The sequence below is a fragment of the Dasypus novemcinctus genome, chromosome 11 (genome assembly GCF_030445035.2).
Source record: "Dasypus novemcinctus isolate mDasNov1 chromosome 11, mDasNov1.1.hap2, whole genome shotgun sequence".
NCBI classification, from domain to species: Eukaryota; Metazoa; Chordata; class Mammalia; order Cingulata; family Dasypodidae; genus Dasypus; species Dasypus novemcinctus.
Window position 1 is genome coordinate 105405032 of NC_080683.1, and position 19041 is coordinate 105424072.

The 19041-nt window shown below is 43.0% G+C and overlaps 1 protein-coding gene across 1 annotated transcript in view; it reads left to right on the top strand.

Annotated features, from left to right (window-relative positions):
• Positions 1-222: 222 nt before the first annotated feature.
• RSPO3 (R-spondin 3) overlaps positions 223-19041 on the top strand; it is an 82195-nt gene continuing 63376 nt past the window's right edge. The window contains exon 1 of the mRNA XM_004469051.5: positions 223-1730. Within this exon, the coding sequence (XP_004469108.2) occupies positions 1634-1730 (97 nt within the window). The 5' untranslated portion in view covers positions 223-1633. The remainder of the gene's footprint in view (positions 1731-19041) is intronic.

Here is a 19041-nt window from a genome sequence, read left to right on the forward strand (position 1 = left end):
CAGAGGTGGGAAGCTCACGATTGGCTAACAGTCAGGGAGTACACCGCTCTGAAGTGCCAGCCCTTGGTTTTCCCACCCCTGGGTGAGCCAGGAAACCTAATTCTCCTCTGCCATGACCCAACCCTCCACCCCCACCCCCAGTTTGCCCTGGAACAGAAGGAAGCAGTGAATCCCCAACCCCCATCCCAAGACTGGGAAAATCTTTCCAAATTGTCATTCCCAGTCCCCCTGAGAAGAAAGCAAAATGCACAAAAGATCTCAAGAACATTGGGAGACTGAGAGAGCCGTGCAAGGGCGAGCTGACTACAGAGGGAATGGCCTGAGGGGAGAAGGAATCTTCCAGAGCCGCAGCAAAGGCTCTGCTTGGAAGCAGGCTGGAGCAAAATTGCATTTCCAAAGGACCATCCTGGGCGCACACCCTTCTGGGTCGCCCCGGGTAACTGGGCCGAGCGAACCCGCAGCGTGCACCGAGGGGCCTCCGACCACTCGTCCGGCTCCCAGCTATAGCTACTTCTATTGAAAAAAAGGAAAGGGAGAAGAGTAAAAGGGCTCAGGAAAACTGGAAACGAGTCTGCAGCCAGAACCCTTCTACCGATCCGCCCTAGAAACGCAGCGCGAGCTGCCCTGGGGCCAGCCGCTGCTAGCAGGCGCAGGATGTGGGTGAGGGCCCGGGGGCGCGCGGCCGCGGAAAGCAGGGCGCGCCCGGCCCCAGAGCAGCCAGACGCGGGTGGAGGTGCGGCCTCAAGCCTCCCAGCCCCAGAGCGCCCACTTCTCCCGCACGAGCCGCCCTTCCGAGGGGCTCTCCTCCGCCCGCTGTACCTCCCCCGCTCCCCCCTAGCTCGGGTTCTCCCGCCGTCTCTGCAGTGTCGGGAGATGCTCCGCAGCACGACCCGGGACCCCTTAGGCGCCTCTTCCCGTCCCTCTGCCAAATCGCAACGCCTGTACTTTTCCAGCTCCCTCTTTTCCCTCTTGAAATTGAAAGTTATTGAGGTCGCTCGGGGTTGTTGCTCCGGCAGTTTCCTTCCCCGCCCCCGAGCTCCCCCCGCCCCCCGCAGCCATCCCCCTCCTCTCCCCCTCCCCTCCTCCGCCCCCTCCCTCCCTCCCTCCTCCCCTTTGGGGTGCTCCAGGCTGCCCAGCCCAACACTGGAGCGGCTCCTGCTCGCGCACGGCAGAAGCAGCTCGGGGTCTCTCCGCCGCCCCTTGGCCATGGCCGCGGAGCCGTCAGCGCCCGCTCCCCTGCGCTCCCGGGGCCGCCGCGGGTGCCGCCCCTGCCGCCGCAGCCTCTGAGCCCGAGGGGCCGCCGCCGCCCGCCAGGATCAGCTCACCATGCTACCTGCGGCCGCCCCGGCGTGGCCGCTTGCTGCTCCCGGACCCCTCGCCCGCGGCTATGTCAGAGCCACCGCAGTACAGTGCTCGGACAACTTGAAAGTACAATAGTTGGTGTCCTTCCCCGTGCACCCGCCCCGCTTCGATTGCCACCACATCACGCCTGTTGGATCGGAGTGGAGAAGTTGTCCCGCCGCGGGGGTTTCTCTCTCTATACGCCTAACACCTCCATAAATTTTTAAAACATTAAATACAATTAACAATCAAAAGAAAAGGAGAAAAGGAAGGGAAACATTACTGGGTTACTATGCACTTGCGACTGATTTCTTGTTTTTTAATCATTTTGAACTTTATGGAATACATCGGCAGCCAAAACGCCTCCCGGGGAAGGCGCCAGCGAAGAAGTAAGTGCAGGGGTTCGCGTTTGCTCCCTCCCGCCGCGCTCACCTGCCGGGTGGCTTTGCCTGTCTGCTCGGAGCCCGCTCCCGGCGGCAGCCGGTCCCCCCGCCTGCACCCCACGCCTCCGGGAGGAGGTGACCGTGTGGGTAGGGGGTGGGGGGACTGAAGGCGTCTTTCACGCCACCGCTCCGGCCCCTCTCTCCCCGCATCCTCGCCGCTGCCCGAGCCCGCGCCCGGGTAACTTCAGGTTCGCGGGCAAGTTGGCTTTTTCCGTTAACTCGTGCAGGGAGGCGTGCTTTCCTCCCGCGTCTCGGCCGCGCTCTCGAACCTCAGGCTGCCGGGACGGCGGGATGCTGCGGAGCGCGGAGCAGACGCCGGGGAGGCGCGGCCGCCGCGCCCCGCTCTCCTCGCGTGGCCGGCAGCCCCTCGGCGCGGCGGCCCCGGGCGAGCCAGCCAAGTGGGCGGCGGGGCGCTGCGGGGCCCGCGGGGCGCGTGTCCGCGCGTCTCCCCAGCGCCCGTGCAACCACGCCGGCGGGTGCCGGGCTTCCAGGAACTCTGTTGGCGGCGCGCACGTGAGCACTTGGACCATCTCAGGCCCTTTCAAGTGGGTCCCCACCCGCATCCTGACGGTGGGCTTCACGGTCTAGACTTACGCCCGCCTCCTCGCTGCCCCTGCCCGGACGCCTCGCTCTCCTGAGGTTGCTCGCGGAGGCATCTTGAAACAGTTCTCTAGCTGGGTTTACCCGGGGACCCGGGCTTGGTCTGTCTGAAAGGCGATGCCTGCACGGGATGAGGGGACAGATGCAAGGGTGGCACCTCTGCCCACTCGGGGCATCTCGGCGTTCTCGCCGCCCCGGCGTCCACCCGCTCCTGCAGTCCCTTGGCAGGTCGCTTTGCCGGCGGCAGCCCTCGCTCTCGCAGTGGGGGTGCTGGTGGGGAAAGGGGAGAAGAAAGCCCCCCGGGAGCTCCCCCCAGCCCCAGCGGAGCCCTCTCCCCGAGAGGCTCTCGGGGGCAAGCACGGGTGCGGTGCGGCGCGGCGGGCACAAGACCGGCTTGTGTGAGATGGAGACTTAGTGATCGCCTCTCGACCGCTGTTTGGTCTGTGCCCTGCCCTGGCCGTGAGGGTCCCCTGAAAGCTCCCTTTGTACCGCTCTCCGCGGGCAGACAAGGTTTGATTCACCTGAAAACTGCCTTTTAAAAACGTGGCAGGGCACGAGCGCCAGGGACTCCCGCCCGGCCTCCCAGTCTCCAGGACCGCGTAGCAGGCGGCAGGAGGGCCTAAGCTCCACGCGCCAGGGCATCCGATTTATTAGTCTTGGCCTCTGGGTGGCTGCTATTCGCCGTCACTCCCCACCCCTTCTTTCGCCCCTGCCGTGCGGCCAGGGGTGCGAACCGTGTCCTCGCGCCTGGCGGCGCCCACCCCGCCCCTCCCCGCGAGCCGCGGCCGGAGGTACTGAGTCTGTGGGCCGAGGGGGTCCCTGCGGAAGCGAGCTCTTCCAGCTCGCGCCCACCCGCCGCCCACCGCTGACCCCCACCCCTCAACCCAGCGGAGGATTCCGGACCCGGAGCCGCAAGCTGGCGGGGGCGGGGGAGGATCCCGAGGGTCAGAGTCGCACAGGCGTCTCCATTTGCAATTTGGCTGAAGAAGTTGGCTGTCCGGTGTTTCCTCCCTCCCGCAGCGGGGACCTGGGTGCGGGCAGTGGGCGCCACGACGCTGTCCCAGGGTTGGGTGGGGGGGTGGGACAGCGGGTTTGATGCGCCTCTAGGCTCGCGGAGTCAGAGGCAAACTGCTTTTCGACCTGTCTCCGTGGTCTCAAGGCCACGTCCAAGTCGCCTTCTTGCTTGCGAAGGCTTCTTAAAACAGTGCGAAAGCTTCTGGTGTTGCGGAGATGAGGGAGGGGATGGCTGGAAGGGGGTTGAAATAGCAATTCTGTGGGTGTGGGGTTGAGAGAGAGCTGCTGCAGGGGATGATGCTCTTTGCTCTTTCGCCTTTGAAGCTGCGTTTGCGGCTCGGCTTGCTGGTGCAATCCTAGGTGAGGGGCGACCCCTTGCGTCCTCCGAGGAGACAGACGCGACTCTCTTGGCAGGTGCAGCTACCCCATTTAAAGATTGGGGAAGGGACCTAGGGTGAGGAGCGCTACTCCTTAAATGCCCAGAAACTCAAGCTCAAACTGCACATGTATAAATCCATATCGACCGTTTAATAATAAAAAGAATCTTTGGAAACTCTGAAAGAAACGAATGGAAATCTTAGGTTGGAATTTGGAAAAAAAATTTTAAAAGGAAATGAGATAGTGGTCAAAGTTTTTTGAGTCCGTCTTTCTACTTATTTTTCTTCAAGAAGCAACTAAGGTGAATATTTAAGAGTGTCCCTTTTGGCCTATAGATAAATAACTTCACAGGAGTCTTGTAGTTTTAAAAAAAATCTAATGAGTCCTGGGTGAGTAAATACACAATAACGTTTTTTTATCTGTGTGAATTAATATACAGCTCCTAGAAATGACAAAAATGAATTTAAAATAAAATTTAAATTCAACCCTTGTTCAAAAACTCCTACCCAGCAATGTTTTTAGAGGTAAGCCCCAGATTTAAGTACAAGATGCAGGATCAAGAATCCTGAACTCAGCTTTGAACTCATTTCAGTCTCTGCCTTCGTAGCTTGGTACAGCCAGCCTCTGAATTCCAAGTTATCTGCTAATAGAAGAAAGGTCATATTTGCCACAATGATAATAATGATATTAGTAATAATAACCAAAATATCTTACAATTCCACTGTATTTTCAGTTGGGTTGTCTCACGTGGGCCCCTAAATAGCCACTTGAAGCATAGACGAGTTATTAATATTCCCATTTTACAAAGAGAGAAAACCAAGAAATAAAAGTGAAGTAGCCTATGCAAAGCCATACAGTTAATTAGTGGAACTTGCCTCCTGCCATAAGCCTCATAGTTATTTATACTATATACTGATCCATATCAGAGCCAAGATATCAGGCTGATGAAGTAATGAATTTGATAGTGTCTAAACCATCATTTATACAATATTGTTATCCAATTTTTAGCTATTCATTTTTCAAATGAGATTTATTTGTATTGTATTTTAATGACCAATGTCAAATAGTTAAATACCTAATACTAATAGCAAAGCATGCTAAATAGAATATATTATTTAATTATTCAGAAGACCTTGTAGGATCACATTGTATCATAAAGCTCTCAGATGCCATTGTAGAATCCTTTTTATTTGTTGCCATCTCTTCTTTGAGTTTTAATTGTTTGGATTCCAGATAAATGTAAGTTTTTTAAAAGCCATTATATGCATAATAATTATAAAGCATTCCCATTGCACAATCTATGAAACTTCTTAAAGTTTTAAATTAAAAGTGTCTGAAAAAAGGAGCAAGAATACAGAGGAAATCATTTTAATGGTAATAAAAGTAAAAGAAAGATTTATTGGCATATACTGGTCATTGACCACCAATTGTTTTATATGTTGAGCCATTCTTGAGATTCTGATACACTCTTGATGATGATATTGCTAATCCTCGAAAATAACAAGTTAACCAATAACATAGCCTAATCTCTGATTCTATTAAACATTTCATGATATTAATTTTTAATCATGGTGTGGTCTGGATATTAGTTAAAATGCATTTTTCTCATCCATCTACTTTTGTCACCAGTCTACCTTGTTTTTGAGATAAACGTGGTTTTACAGATGTAGACATATACAAAATTTGCTGGATAACATATATTCTACCATGTGTAAGGTGGTATCTTTATTAATCAAAACCACAATTCAAACCCATAGCAGTAGTGGCAACATCTAAATACAAGAGAAATACATTTATTTTTGTGAACTCTAGTCTTTGTTTCTTAAAATAGCCTTTGGTTATGTTATTCTTTATCACTTCAATAGAAAGATTTTATTAATAAAATATGTAACTAGTAAATGTATACTGCCTTTTCAGTACGAAATTACTCCAGGTAAAATAATTGAGAATATAAATTTGAATATGATATTGACTTAATGTCATCATTTCAACAATCCTTTAAGCATGAAATCAGAGCAGTATTTCCACTTGTAAATGAACAAGTCTTGCCAAATCATTTCTCTATTAAATATTTCCCTGGCCTTTAGTAGCCTACAAATTAGGTCCCCGGAAAACAATTAATGGGAATTACAATGTATAGTAAAACTTGATTTTCAAGTTGTTATGGGTAAATCCTTGCTACACTACTATAAAATGAATTTATTGGTCATCTGATCATTTAAGACAACTCAAATTTGGATAGAGATCACCAGGTTGCTATGTAATGCCTAAAATATTTTCCAGGATCTTTAGTTAAATGGTTAATCTTTTTAAATGCAGGAATTCTTTTAAATCTTACATAAAGTTGATAGAATACTATGTAGAATTGTCAGAACCTTGCATAAAGATAAGATTCAAAGATCCCTCTGCAATTACAAGAATGAACATCAGAATATAAAACTCTTCTAGATATAGTGATTTATGAAATCATCTTTCCCCTTTATCTCTATCCAAATGTTTCATTTTGGATTTTGTCCTGACCTCTCTCTCCCTACCTCCCCACTATTACTCTCCCACTCCCCCCCTCAAAAAAAAAAAAAAGACTCCTTTTCCAAGCAGTGAATTCTTGAAATGCCATCAGAGTGGGTATTGTGTTTCATGAAATATAAGAATCAACTCTGGTTACCATTAGGAAAACATCATTCAGTTTTGAGAGCATGGTAAGGATCATGTAAGACAGTGTGTGGCAATTATGTTTCACTTGGTTAGGACTGCTTCTCTCTTAACAGCACATTGTACACAGACTTTCTTTCAAGAATAATACTTTGAAGAAGTGTTGCATCATAAATTATATACATTGTGTATGCCTTGCTTTTGATTTTGAGGAAAAAGTGTGGATCATTTTATTGATTTGGATTTATTAAAGTTTAAAAAGGATTGGATTATCTTGAAGTTTTCTATCTCTTCAACAAACTAGTAAGTCTAATATGCTTTGCAGTTAATACCTTAACAAAATATAAAGTATAGAATATACATCTGAAAAAGGTGCTGCCCTTTTTTCCCCATTTTTTAAATTCTGTCTATCAGATCTATCCATTCAAGAATATTACTAGCATTCTGCTAAGGTAGTCATCCAGCAATATTGAAAAGAATGGAATGTCTCATTCTCAAGGATTGTGGAGATGTTGAGAATGCTTAATGTCTGAGTGCAATTGAGTGCTAAGAAGCCCCATTTTCTGTTTCAAAGATTTCAGCTGGAAACTTTTAAACAAAATATACAAATTCTCATCTCGTGAAAATGCTTAATAGTTTCAAAAATTAATTTTTTAAAATACGGTTGCAGGTACCTCTTATGTGATAAGAGCATTTCTGTCTTATTTGTAATCTTGGCAATGGACCTAGTTACCATCTGTTGTAACTGAAATTTCTCTGAAAATAGTTCTGGGAAAATTTAATGGTGCCAAAGAATATGATTTCCAATTAAATTTGCATTTGGTAGCTTTTCACTGTCTAATCTACTCTTAGAAACACTATCTTATTAGTGTACCATCTAACATTTAAGAATTTAATGATGAGAAAGCATTATAAATTCACGGTAGACAATGAGACCTGAAAAGGTACCCAGGAGAATCTCCAATGTAGGTTGGGAAGAGTAGATTGAAAAATAGAAGACCTGAGTTCTAGATCCCATATTGCAACTAACATCTGGATTTCCAAAACATGTCCACTCACCACACTAGTCCTCAGTTCCCCATCTGTTGTATGAGGAGGCTTTTCTAAATTTTAGACCTAAGCAATCCCTATCATTTCTTCAGCTTTTAACTTCAGGGCATGAGAATAAGTCATGATTAGGGAGTTAAACAGTTATCCTAAATTTGTTGACTTAATCAAATAAGTTTATTGGACAAAAATTAAGAATGCAAATAAATGTAAGTATTCACTTATTTTAAGTAAAGTCATAATACACAGATTAACAAATAAGCAATTTATCCAAGTAGGGAATGAGTGAGTTATACAATGCCTTTTTTAGTTTCCTGGCTACTAAAATAAGTATCAGACAGTGGATTGGTTTCAACAATGGCAATGTATTGGCTCACAGTTTTGAGGCCAGAAGTCCCAAATCAAAGTATCAGGAGGCTGTGCTATCTCCCTGAAGACTGGCCTTCTGAGGTTGGCTGCCTATAAGCCTTGGTCCTTGACTTTTTATGTCACATGGCAAATCACATGGTGGTGTCTTCTTTCTCTTCTGGATTCTGTTGATTTCCCGCTTCTTGCTGGTCCACTGGCTTCTCTCTTCATCTGACTTTCATTTTGCTTATAAAGGACTCCAGTAATCCAGATTAAAAGCCACCCTGATTTAGTTTGGCCACAGTTTAACCCAAGTAACATCTGAAAGCAATCTTATTTACAATGGGTCCCCACCCACCAGAATGCTGACCAAGACCACGGACATGTCCTAATTGAGGTACACAAGTAAATCCATATCAATGCCTACTTTTCTACAATCTCAAATGCCAGAGATTCATAGCTACAGCATATCCATTGTACAGCACTTCCATCTCGTCCCTGGGCATAGTGTCAGAGGGGGCTGGTTTGGAAAACCATCTAGAGAGGTGCTTTGGTGCTCCCCTACCATGCCAGGCTTTCAGAGGTAAAGAAGAGCCTGTGACAGTAGCCCAGGTTTGAGGGGTGAAGTCCCTGTGCTGTAACAGGGAGTAGTTGAGGAAGAGGACTAATTTATATTCATCAAATCAATAGATCTTTTTTTTTTTTTCAGAGCAATGTTTCTTTTTTTTTATTGACTTTGTAATAATATTACATTAAAAATATATATATATGAGGTCCCATTCAACCCCACTACCCCCACCCCACCTCTCCCCCCCCCCCCCCCCCAGCAACACTCATTCCCATCATCATGACACATCCGTTGCATTTGGTAAGTACATCTGTGGGCACCTCTGCACCTCATGGTCAATGGTCCAGATCATGGCCCATACTCCCCCCCATTCCATCCAGTGGGCCCTGTGAGGATTTACAATGTCCGGTGATTGCCCCTGGAGCACCATCCAGGGCAGCTCCATGTCCCAAAGACACCTCCACCTCTCATCTCTTCCTGCCTTTCCCCATACCCATCAGCCACCATGTCCACTTTTCCCAATCCAATGCCACCTCTTCTATGTGGACATTGGATTGGTTGTGTCCATTGCACCTCTATGTCAAGAGGAGGCTCAAATTCCACATGGATGCTGGATGCAGTCCTCCCACTTTCAGTTGTAATCACTCTAGGCTCCATGGTGTGGTGGTTGTCCTTCTTCAACTCCATCTTAGCTGAGTGTGGTGAGTCCAATAAATCAGATTGTAGGTGCTGGAGTCTGTTGAGGCTCAGGACCTGGCTATCACATTGTCAGTCCAGAGATTCAAATCCCCTAAATATATCTTAAACCCCAACACTAACTGCAACTCCAGCACATTAGCATGAAAGTCTTATGAAGGGAGATCCCATCTGAGTCCAGATTCATCACACATAAACACCAGTTCCAAAGAGGGGCCATCTGACCTGATAGTTCACCCCATCAGCCATGACCATAACTCCCATGGGTCTCTTTAGCCCTCAAAGGAACCAATACCTGGGGGTTGGATCTGTTTTATCTGTCTCTCAGACTCTGCTCAGTTGTACATAAGGGCAATCCTTCTGACAGCCTCCAGACTCTTTTTTAGAGACTCGTAGCCATATAAACTCACTTCTCCTTTCCATTTCCTCCTTACATTAGGTCAAACAGCATTTTAAAGTCATGTTATTTTAAAATCAATAGATCTTGGCAAGTAATTAGATATGAAAGCAAAAGAGAAAGAAGGTCATATTGGGCACTAATCTTTTGAGTATAAGGTCTAGGTGATTGGAAGAAAGATAGAGACAAACAAAAAGAGAAGGAAAGTAGGAGAAGCATGTTTGGTAGGAAACTTATTTTTCTGTTGAGCTATCTTTACTTTGAGGGCCCAGTAGGACATTTAGGAACTTGGAACCAAAGTTTCAAAGAGTATCAGAAACTGAAGATAAATATTTCAGAGTCTGCATATAAAGGGAGAGTTGAACACATGAGATAGAGTCTAGCTGTGTCTTGTTTGTTATTATCCAAATCATTTGCAGTGTTGGCATTGAGAATCACTTGTTGCTTGTATCAGAATAAGATTGACTCTATTAAGGTACTTTGTATATGTAAGACATTATCCCTCAACTGAGATATCTCATTTTTTACAGCCCTCTCTATATCACATAAAATAGGATTCGTAGTATTGTGAACTGCAGTCATATGTTACCAGATCTTCCAGTTAAAGATCATGTTGGGAAGGCTCATCACCTGTGGAACTGTGTCACTTTGCCACAGATCATAGGAGTCATGGAAAACTTTATGGCAATGAAAGATAAAATTTTCTTAAAACATAAACATTATTTTGTATCATTCCATTTGGATCTAACATCTAGTCATAACAGTGGATTCTACTTTCAAGGAGATTTCTCTATAAAGTGTGCCCTCTTAAACTGAGGTCATCCCAGGGTGATATGGGGCGTGAAGGACTCCAGTCCAAAGCATGGGTTATCTCTGCAAAATCCCTCCCTCCCAGTAATTGTCAGCCTCAGTGACAGTCAGGTCTCAAGCTGTCTCTTTCTCCTGAATATGGGAATTCTGTATCAGAGGTTGTATGATGCAGTGCTTCTGCTCTCCTCCGAGGCCACTTCTGAGTGCTTGGCAGGAACATGGAATCCCACTTTGGGGTTACTTTTAGGTACCTTAAAACATCTTTCTAAAATGAATGCACAATAATGCAATGTACTATATTCACTCCCAAAAATTGTCCTCAGAAAAGTAGCTGGTAAGCATATTTATAATTATACCCCAATACAAAGCACATTCCTGAGAGTAAGTGGTAGAGCAGCCCCCATTTTATAACCACATAATACAAACCACCACCACACAACATAAAATAACAGAATTTGTGAGCTGCTTATTTTAAAACACTGTTTTCTTAACATAGGCTTGATAAATTGGTAAGTAAAAGAGTCGCCAGTTTTACAAAGGGACCTCACAAGTATGCACAGTCATCCTAACAGAGGTAGAAGAGCTGTCAGGCACATATTTCCAATAAGGAAGAGGCAAGATGATAGGCCAAAATATGTGGGAAATGTCTCACCTCACGCGACAGCTTCATCATCCTCAGAGCCACTTCTCTTTCCATATGCATTTTTATCTTAACATGCATTTATATGTGTTGTAGTAATGATTATTACTAAAATAGTTGTCATATTTTTATCACCTGTGAGTGTCTGACCCTGTACTTGCTGTTTTTGTAAATATTACCTCCTTTAATCCTCACAAGCTCCCTGTAAGGAAGATGCCAAGAGCCCCTTCTGTTAGCAACGAGATGGTGGAACTAAGATTTCAGTCCAGGTCTGACTCCAAATTTGATGTCGTTCCTTGATTTTTTCACACCACCTCAACTATTGCGATTGGCACTTGGGGCCATGGTGATGACATTTCCTCACACCCCACCTTGTTTTTTTTTCTCTTTCTCTTCTGACTCACTCTCTCTTCATTTAACAAGCCATGTGTCTTTTTCAAATATTTACTATAGAAGTTGCTCTGGCTCTCTAGTACTCTCTCCCACATCTCTTTCTTTACTCGACCCTTTGTCCTCTCTTTCCTTAAACCGATTGATGGTTTTTAAACATAAAATATTGCTGATTTTTTATTGGAAGCCATAGAATTGCACAGTCTATATGAAATACTCTAAGATTATTCTTTCCATTTATGGTGTCCATATCCAAGAGAAGATTAACTTAGGCATGAGGATGTGGGTGAAGTCTATAATTTTGTAATTAAGTATCAAAATCCTTCTATGTAATTTATAATCACATTAGATATTTCACTGGCTACTCTCTGCTATCCAGAAAAGATATTTTTATGGCACTTCATAAAATCTGTTATTTTTATTAGTTTTACCATAAACATTAACAATAACCTTCACTCTGAATTCTTGCTTTATGGGCCTTGGAACAGTCATTTACTATCCTGGGTTCACTTGAGAAACACATGGGGAATTGGTAAAAAAAATTTCTAATGCCCATACCCCATCCTGGACCAAATGAAACAGAATCTCTGGGAAAGAGGCCTGGACATCTGTATTTCTGGAAGTCGTCCTGGTGATTTCAGTGTGTGGTCAAGGTGGAGAACTCTTGTCAGATATTTAATTCAAGAACTATTGCAGCTGAGCAACTGTTGAAAGCAACGATGGTTTCATAAGCATTAGACAGAACGGATCTGTCTAGGAGTGTGAAAAGAGATGAGATATGTGCCATTTGAACAAGTAGTTCAAAATATAAAGCAATTCACTAGAGCAACATTGCTTATCAGTAGAATATTGTTAAACCTGTGGCATTGACTAACACAGACAAGACTATCTGATAGAGAATTGTCTCAATCAAAGACCCCAAGAAAAGAGAGCAAAGTGCAGACAGAAGCACATGGTAGAGAGTTTAACAGATACCAGCTTCACAAAATAAGAACATCACTGTCAGGAGAGGGACAAATTATGGATGAGTGTGCTTGCTACTGAACTATACTAAGGGTGAGTGAGGGAGTGAACTGGACAACTGTAGAAGATGGGGCATCAGCTATACAAAAGGAAAAAACCAAAACCCCACTTCAAGCTGCTCAAAGATAAACAACTGTTTTTCATCTCTTTCCAGATGGTTGATAATGGGCCACAGAGTCCCCTCGTTTTCTAGGAAAAACGTAATGGTTAGGAAACTGCCTAACGAGAAATAAATGTCCTTTTTATAGTTTCTACAATTCCTGACTAACTTTAGATTGATTCCTGGTGATCAGTAAACTTACTATAAATAGCATAGTTTTAACTCCATCTTAATGGGTTAAGTTTTGCGGTTCGTTGTTTATTCATGAACTTACTGTTTTTACTTCACTCCTAATGTGCTCTTCTTTGGGTGGTTATCTTCATTAAATTTTGTTTATTATTCTTTTCTAGTCCATGAAGGATTTTCGAACCTTGCCATAAACCAGGGAATGCTCCATGTAAAAGTGAAGTGGAAGTCTGGGCTTCCTGTCAGACTTAATTCTGCTTGTTAAGGGGGCTCCTTGGGAGAATTTGGGTTCTAGTGAGTCACTAGGCCAAATCCCAATAACCACAATTGCCAGAAATAATTAGACTGAGGAAAGCCAGGCTCCTTGGGAGGAGGGTCAGCGCAGCACGCTTGAGCCATTGCCCCATGGTCAGACCTAGTTACTTGTCCCTAAGGATTGGGAGCAATCATGAGTTACAGAGAGCAGGAAATCCACCGGAAAGCAAGGCTTTTCCACCAGTTTTGTTTGCCTCCGTAGTTAGTCACTCTAAGCATGCAAGAGATGGAAATATGTCATCAATACATCAGCGTGCTCGTCCCTATCCTCTTATAAACCACCTTATCTGACTGCTTGAGTGCAAATGCACACACAGACCTCCTGCTGTCAGGCTGCAAGTCCTTGTCCTTCCTGGGTCCATAAAAAGATCCCAAGCAATTTCATCTGAGTCTTCATAAAGGAGAGCTTGACTAGGATGGGAAGGAAGGGAGGAGATCCTTGTAAACATCCATAGGTAATTTTAGATATAATATAGTTGAAGTAACAATTGGAAAATAGAACATAGTAGTACATTACAGCAGGACAGGAGTTCTAGAGGCAGGTCTTAGCTCTAGAGGCATTGGAACTCCTGTCCTGCTGATGCCTCTAGAGCTAAGAAAAGGCCAAGAACAATTATATGGTTTCTTGTACCAGAAATGGTACATTTAGAGATGTGGAGCTATGAAGAGCTAATTAGGAATTACCAGCAACTAAGTATTGCTCTAATTTTATACTTTCAATATAATAGAAATCAGAAGACTGCTAAGCCTTTCCATAGGAAACTATTCCAGTAGCGTAAATGTATCTGTGCTTAATAACCTAAGTGAAAGTTTGCCTTTGAAACCATTGGCATTGCCTGGAATACCCAGTGAGGATACTCCAGCATCTATGTAATGGACCTTCAATTGAACAAAGATTGGTCACTATCCTTAAGTTTCAAATTAATCTGTGGTTCAAAATGAGCTTAAGCTACTAGTTCTCTCTGTTTAAACATTTGGATTGGATGGGTGGTAATTGCTTATTTTAAATCCACAGAGAGACAGTCAGATTGTTTTCTTGGTCAGCTTTCTCTGGTGAGTGGACATCCCCAGGTATTATTTGGCAAATAAACACTGATCTTGTATACTATGTAGTTATTAATATAATGGCCTGCTGTCAATATGACCAACATAATGGTACAATATATCTGGTTTTCTCTGGTCTTGAATTTGATAATGATTTAATCTAAGAATAGAGTAATTCTAATTTTCAGAAATTTAGGAGCGAAACTATGATCTGTGTTCTCTTGAACCACTACCTTTGGATGGCATCTAGTTTCTACCATGGAATGCACAAGATACAGACAAATGTTGCTTAGCTACAAACCAAACGAGCACATATTAAGCAGCTGAACGTTTGTTTCTTACACAGTTAGGCTTATTTCTCAATTTATGACCAATTTGTTGGTCATAAACAACTTTGGACTCCCAAAGGACCCTCATTGCTTGTTTGATAACAAGAAACAAGTCCGGAAGGTGCTATCCTTAGCTTCTCTGGCTAGGATTTATCCATTCATTTCACGCCATCCTCAAGATAGTAACTCTTGGTCCCCGAAACAAAGACTGAATATAATTTAAAAGGGGCAGTGTCTCCTATAGTGCATTTCTCAGTCATCCAGCCAACTTTCCACTTCTGTCCAGAGTTTGATGCAGATCCAAGCTTTTTAATACAGATCAGTCAGATTCCCTTGGAGGCCAATTAGGTTTGCGAGTCATGAGATACATACATGGTCAGAGCATAATCCATAACATTTGACATCACACCCAGCACTGAGCCTCAGCCCCTGATTCATATATTTTTCAGACCTATGAGAATTATGTGTCTATACCCCAAAGTTTAATTTCTAATAGGAAAACATACATTTCTAGTAAGAGGAGCTCCAGGTCATTTCAGGCTGCGGCCACCATCTTCATCACCCGTGTGGACACCCCACTAACATTCTAGGAGTTCATTATAGGCTGTTTGCATCTGAACTTAATTTTTTGCTCATACTCTAAGTGGAATGCTAACAATCCCAGAAACCTTTATGTAATGGTTTTTAGCCTAACTTCTTAACTCACAGGCTGTAGGGCAGAAGTACTGTAGTTCATCAGATAAGAATACGTTTCCATTGAAAATTGCCAAGATTTTCCAGTGCAGCATATTTCCTCCACCCTCCCAAGCCCGAAGTCTCTTCCTCACCCACTCCCCAAATTGTGAACCACTTCTAAGATGAGATGAACAGTGTTAATCTTGGAATCTTCCAAAGAAAAAACAAACACACAGACAGCCGAGTTAATTTATAAAACACTGCCGCATTTATCTTGGCATTTATCTTGGCAGATTTCAGCTCTCCCTGCACTAATTCTGACATGCTGACTCTCACTCAGCAACTCAAGGAAGAAACAAGCCATTTCTATGGCGTTGTGGGCCATTACAGAGAAGTTTGGCATTTATTCACATTTCTCGTACAAGTTCCTCATATACAATTATTTACTCGGTCTCTGAAACCTAAATAATCCCTTTACTTTAAAATCTGAAGCAAATGGAGAGTCATTTTTACAAGTGCAATAAACTAAAGTGGCTGTTCAAATACTTTACTTGAGTTGAACACTGAAGCACCTTTTTGTTAATACAAACCTTCATATTCTAGCAGACAGCTCCCTGAACTTCTAGGGCTGCTTAAAATTATACTACCAGGAATCTCACCTCCCCCACATGTCAGCCCTCTGGTCCTGGGTGTATGCCAGCAATTTTGCAGGATTCATTCTGACAACCGTTCTGGTGTAAACATTTACAGAAATCCTTTCCATTAGAGATTAAACAACGTGTAAGTAACTGTTCCTAAATGATAGATCTTACTAATGTTTGCAACATCAGGCCTGATGCTATCTGATGTGTAGATTATGGTACTATATACCAGAGAAAGAACTGAGGGAAAAGAATCAAGAGAAGAATTAGAATTAACTGTAATCTGAACTGCAAAATATTATTACAAGTTATCACTATTGAGATGACGTTTTAATGTGCACAGACTATAAGGGAAATGAGTTCATTTAAATTGAAAATAGTGAAAATATGCTACTGGGATTTTAATGGTTTAAAAAAAGGAGAGGGGCAACAATTACAGATCTTCTTACCATCATGCCAATTCAAACACAGTTCTTAGCTATTTTCCCATACCGCCCCCCCCCCAAGATAAAGTAACTTATCTGACATTCTATCTCATGTATGCTCAGGTTTTTCTGTATTATTATTCAAGAAGTAATAAAAGGGCTAATGCCGGGGCTCTAAAGCTTCTATCAGATGTCACTTGTTAAATTAGGGTGTGTATCCCCTATGCAAGCAAGTAAGCCTCAGAGGGTAGGGGAACTCACTAGTGTTCCACTCTTGTGCTCTTCTGTCTACATAGCATTTTCAGGTATTCATTGTATACTAGGGGATTGCACAGTTATGTAATTTAAAGCATTCGAGGCTTCATTAACTGGATTTCTAATTATATCTGCAGTATTAATGATTCCTGGGATACTTGACTAAGAAAGATGTGCAGTCTTTATTAATTATTTCCTCCTCTCTTTCATGAGTTAAAGCCTACTGTAATATAAAAATCCATAAATTTGAATTCAGTTTCCTTATTGATAAGTCACAAACTAAAATTTCTCCTTAGTATCTGAAGATACATCTTCTTTACAGGAGTATTTTAGGATTATTTTTCCTGTTAAAAAAAAAAACATTCAGAAAAAAAAAGACGCTACATAAATAATGTCATTGAAATAGCTACAATGTGATTTTATTCCTCTTTGTTTTGCTTCAAACATGTAATGACAATCATTCCTGGCTGAGTCTGCAATTGAATCCCACTTTAATCCTGCATTTGCTCGTAATTCAGCAAAGAAAATAATAAAAAGGGATTTATGGGATATAAAATGGAAACTTCACTAGAATAGAATCACATCTTTCTAATTGCCTTCTTGGAATCCAAAACTTCTTGTATTTGAAATATAGTGAGAAATTACACATTGGGAGGCAGGTAGATTGATGCCTAATTCATAATCTACTGTATCATCTTAGTCTAATCATTTAGTCTGAGATTCAAGTGCATCACCTCTAAATGGGGCTCATAATCTTTCATTTATCTGAAGGCAGAACACTGATCTGAAAGTCTCTCCAAGAATAAGTAAGATCAAGGAGCTCTCCTTCTTCCATCTTGCAACATGCTCTAACCTTTGTTTACTGCCATAACTTGAAGAATGTCGACTTAGGGCATGAATTTAAAAATATATATTTCTCTTTATACTTTCATGGAATTTATTGGGCCATATCTGTAAAAAGTTAACAAATAGAAAGGAAATCTTGTTGGGCAAAAAAATACGAGAAAAAACTGAACTTGAACTTAGCCCTAATTAAAACAGCTTGAATTCGTTCATTCATCCAACAGCTATTTATTTTATGTGCTGTGATTTCAAGAGTGAGCGAGAGCATCCTTATAGCTCTTCATAGTTGTTAAGGAAAGAATGTACGGAGCCAGGAACTGAAAAGCAATGACCAGCTAAAACTAAAACTAGAACTCTTTGATACTCTTTCTAAGTTGTATGGTATTTCATTTATTGACTTGTTTAAGTAAAAATGGAAATTACTTCAATAGTTCACAAATGAGTCTAATGCACACCCAGATTTTTCTCTGGAAAACAGGGAGAGTGTAAACAGCATGTGGGGATGAAGCAGGGATGTGGGTAGAGGATTAACTGAAAACACTGGAGTTTATTAGGCCTCCCAGTATTTTCTTGTCTTAAAATTTATTACCACTGAATAAGAGCCATCCCTCAGCATGCCGTTTGTGACAATCATTGTTAGGTAAAGCTTGCAACGGAAGGGCATAGTTTGGCTGAGTGAATTTCCATTTTTGGCACATGGACTAATTTCTATAGTTGAACTTTCACACTAATTCATTAACTGGAATTACTTTTACCAAACAAACACTAAAATATTGTATGTTTAAAAATAGTACATTTTTGTCCATCTCTCCAAGGCACTTTTCTAACCTTTTATGGTAACCCCTTGACCACTACATGGAACATACAATCCTGTCTACTTAAAGCATCAGCTTGGCAAGCAAACGTCAACAAATTATTTGGATTTCTTAGGCAAGTCTGTGGATGAACCTTTCCCAACATTAGTTGATAGCTCTAAAGATGTCAGTTGCCAAATTTCAGAGTCTTGAAAATGATTTGACTCCGTTCTTCACTGTGTGTTACCACTAACTTGTGAAGGGTTCTACAGAGGAGAGAAGCCACTATTAGGTATTTTTACCTGTATTGTTTCATGTAACCCTTGCAACAAGTTCATGATATAGATATTGTTTATCCATTTATAAAGAAACTGAGGCTCAAAACGATTAAGGATCATACCAGAGTGACAGGCAGGAATGGTCAGATCTTGTGACCCAAAACCCAGCTTCCCCAATACCCTTTGCTTCTCATTAAGCCTGTTAAAAGAGAATGCTGAAGGAAGAAGGAAGAGGTCTTTTTATTCTATCTTCATTCTGCAGCTGAGATGGAGCTAGTAAGGCCCCATTAGACAAAAGGTGAGGCTAAGAGTGTAAAGCTGGCTAATTGACAGAGGGGTTACGTGGAAGTGCAAGGAGAAGCCTTTAAACTGTTTCAAGCAGAGGCCTGATAGGATTGTTCCATTGGTCTTGATCCTCTGATTGCTGAATGGTAGCAGCAGCAGTGATAGGAAACCAGAAGGCACAGGGGCTCTATGCAGAAGGTGGAGTCCTAGGAAAGGATGATTGGAGATGGGGGTGAGGAGGGCTCCTAAATTTCTGGCTTTAGCAATTGGAATGTGCCACTTACAGAGATAGAAAATACTAGAGAAAGCACATGTCTGTCAGGTCTACAGTGTGTTTTAAGAGCTAGGGAAGATTTTGGAAATCGTGTAGGCAGCAAACCTCATGTTACTGAAGAGGAAACAGAGAAGCCAGAGACATAAGTGGCTAGCCCAAAGTCATGCACCTGGTTGGCTGTGGAGCTCAAACTAGAAACTAGACCCCTGCAGGCATTCTGCAGATGGTAACAAGGACAGACAGTCCAGAG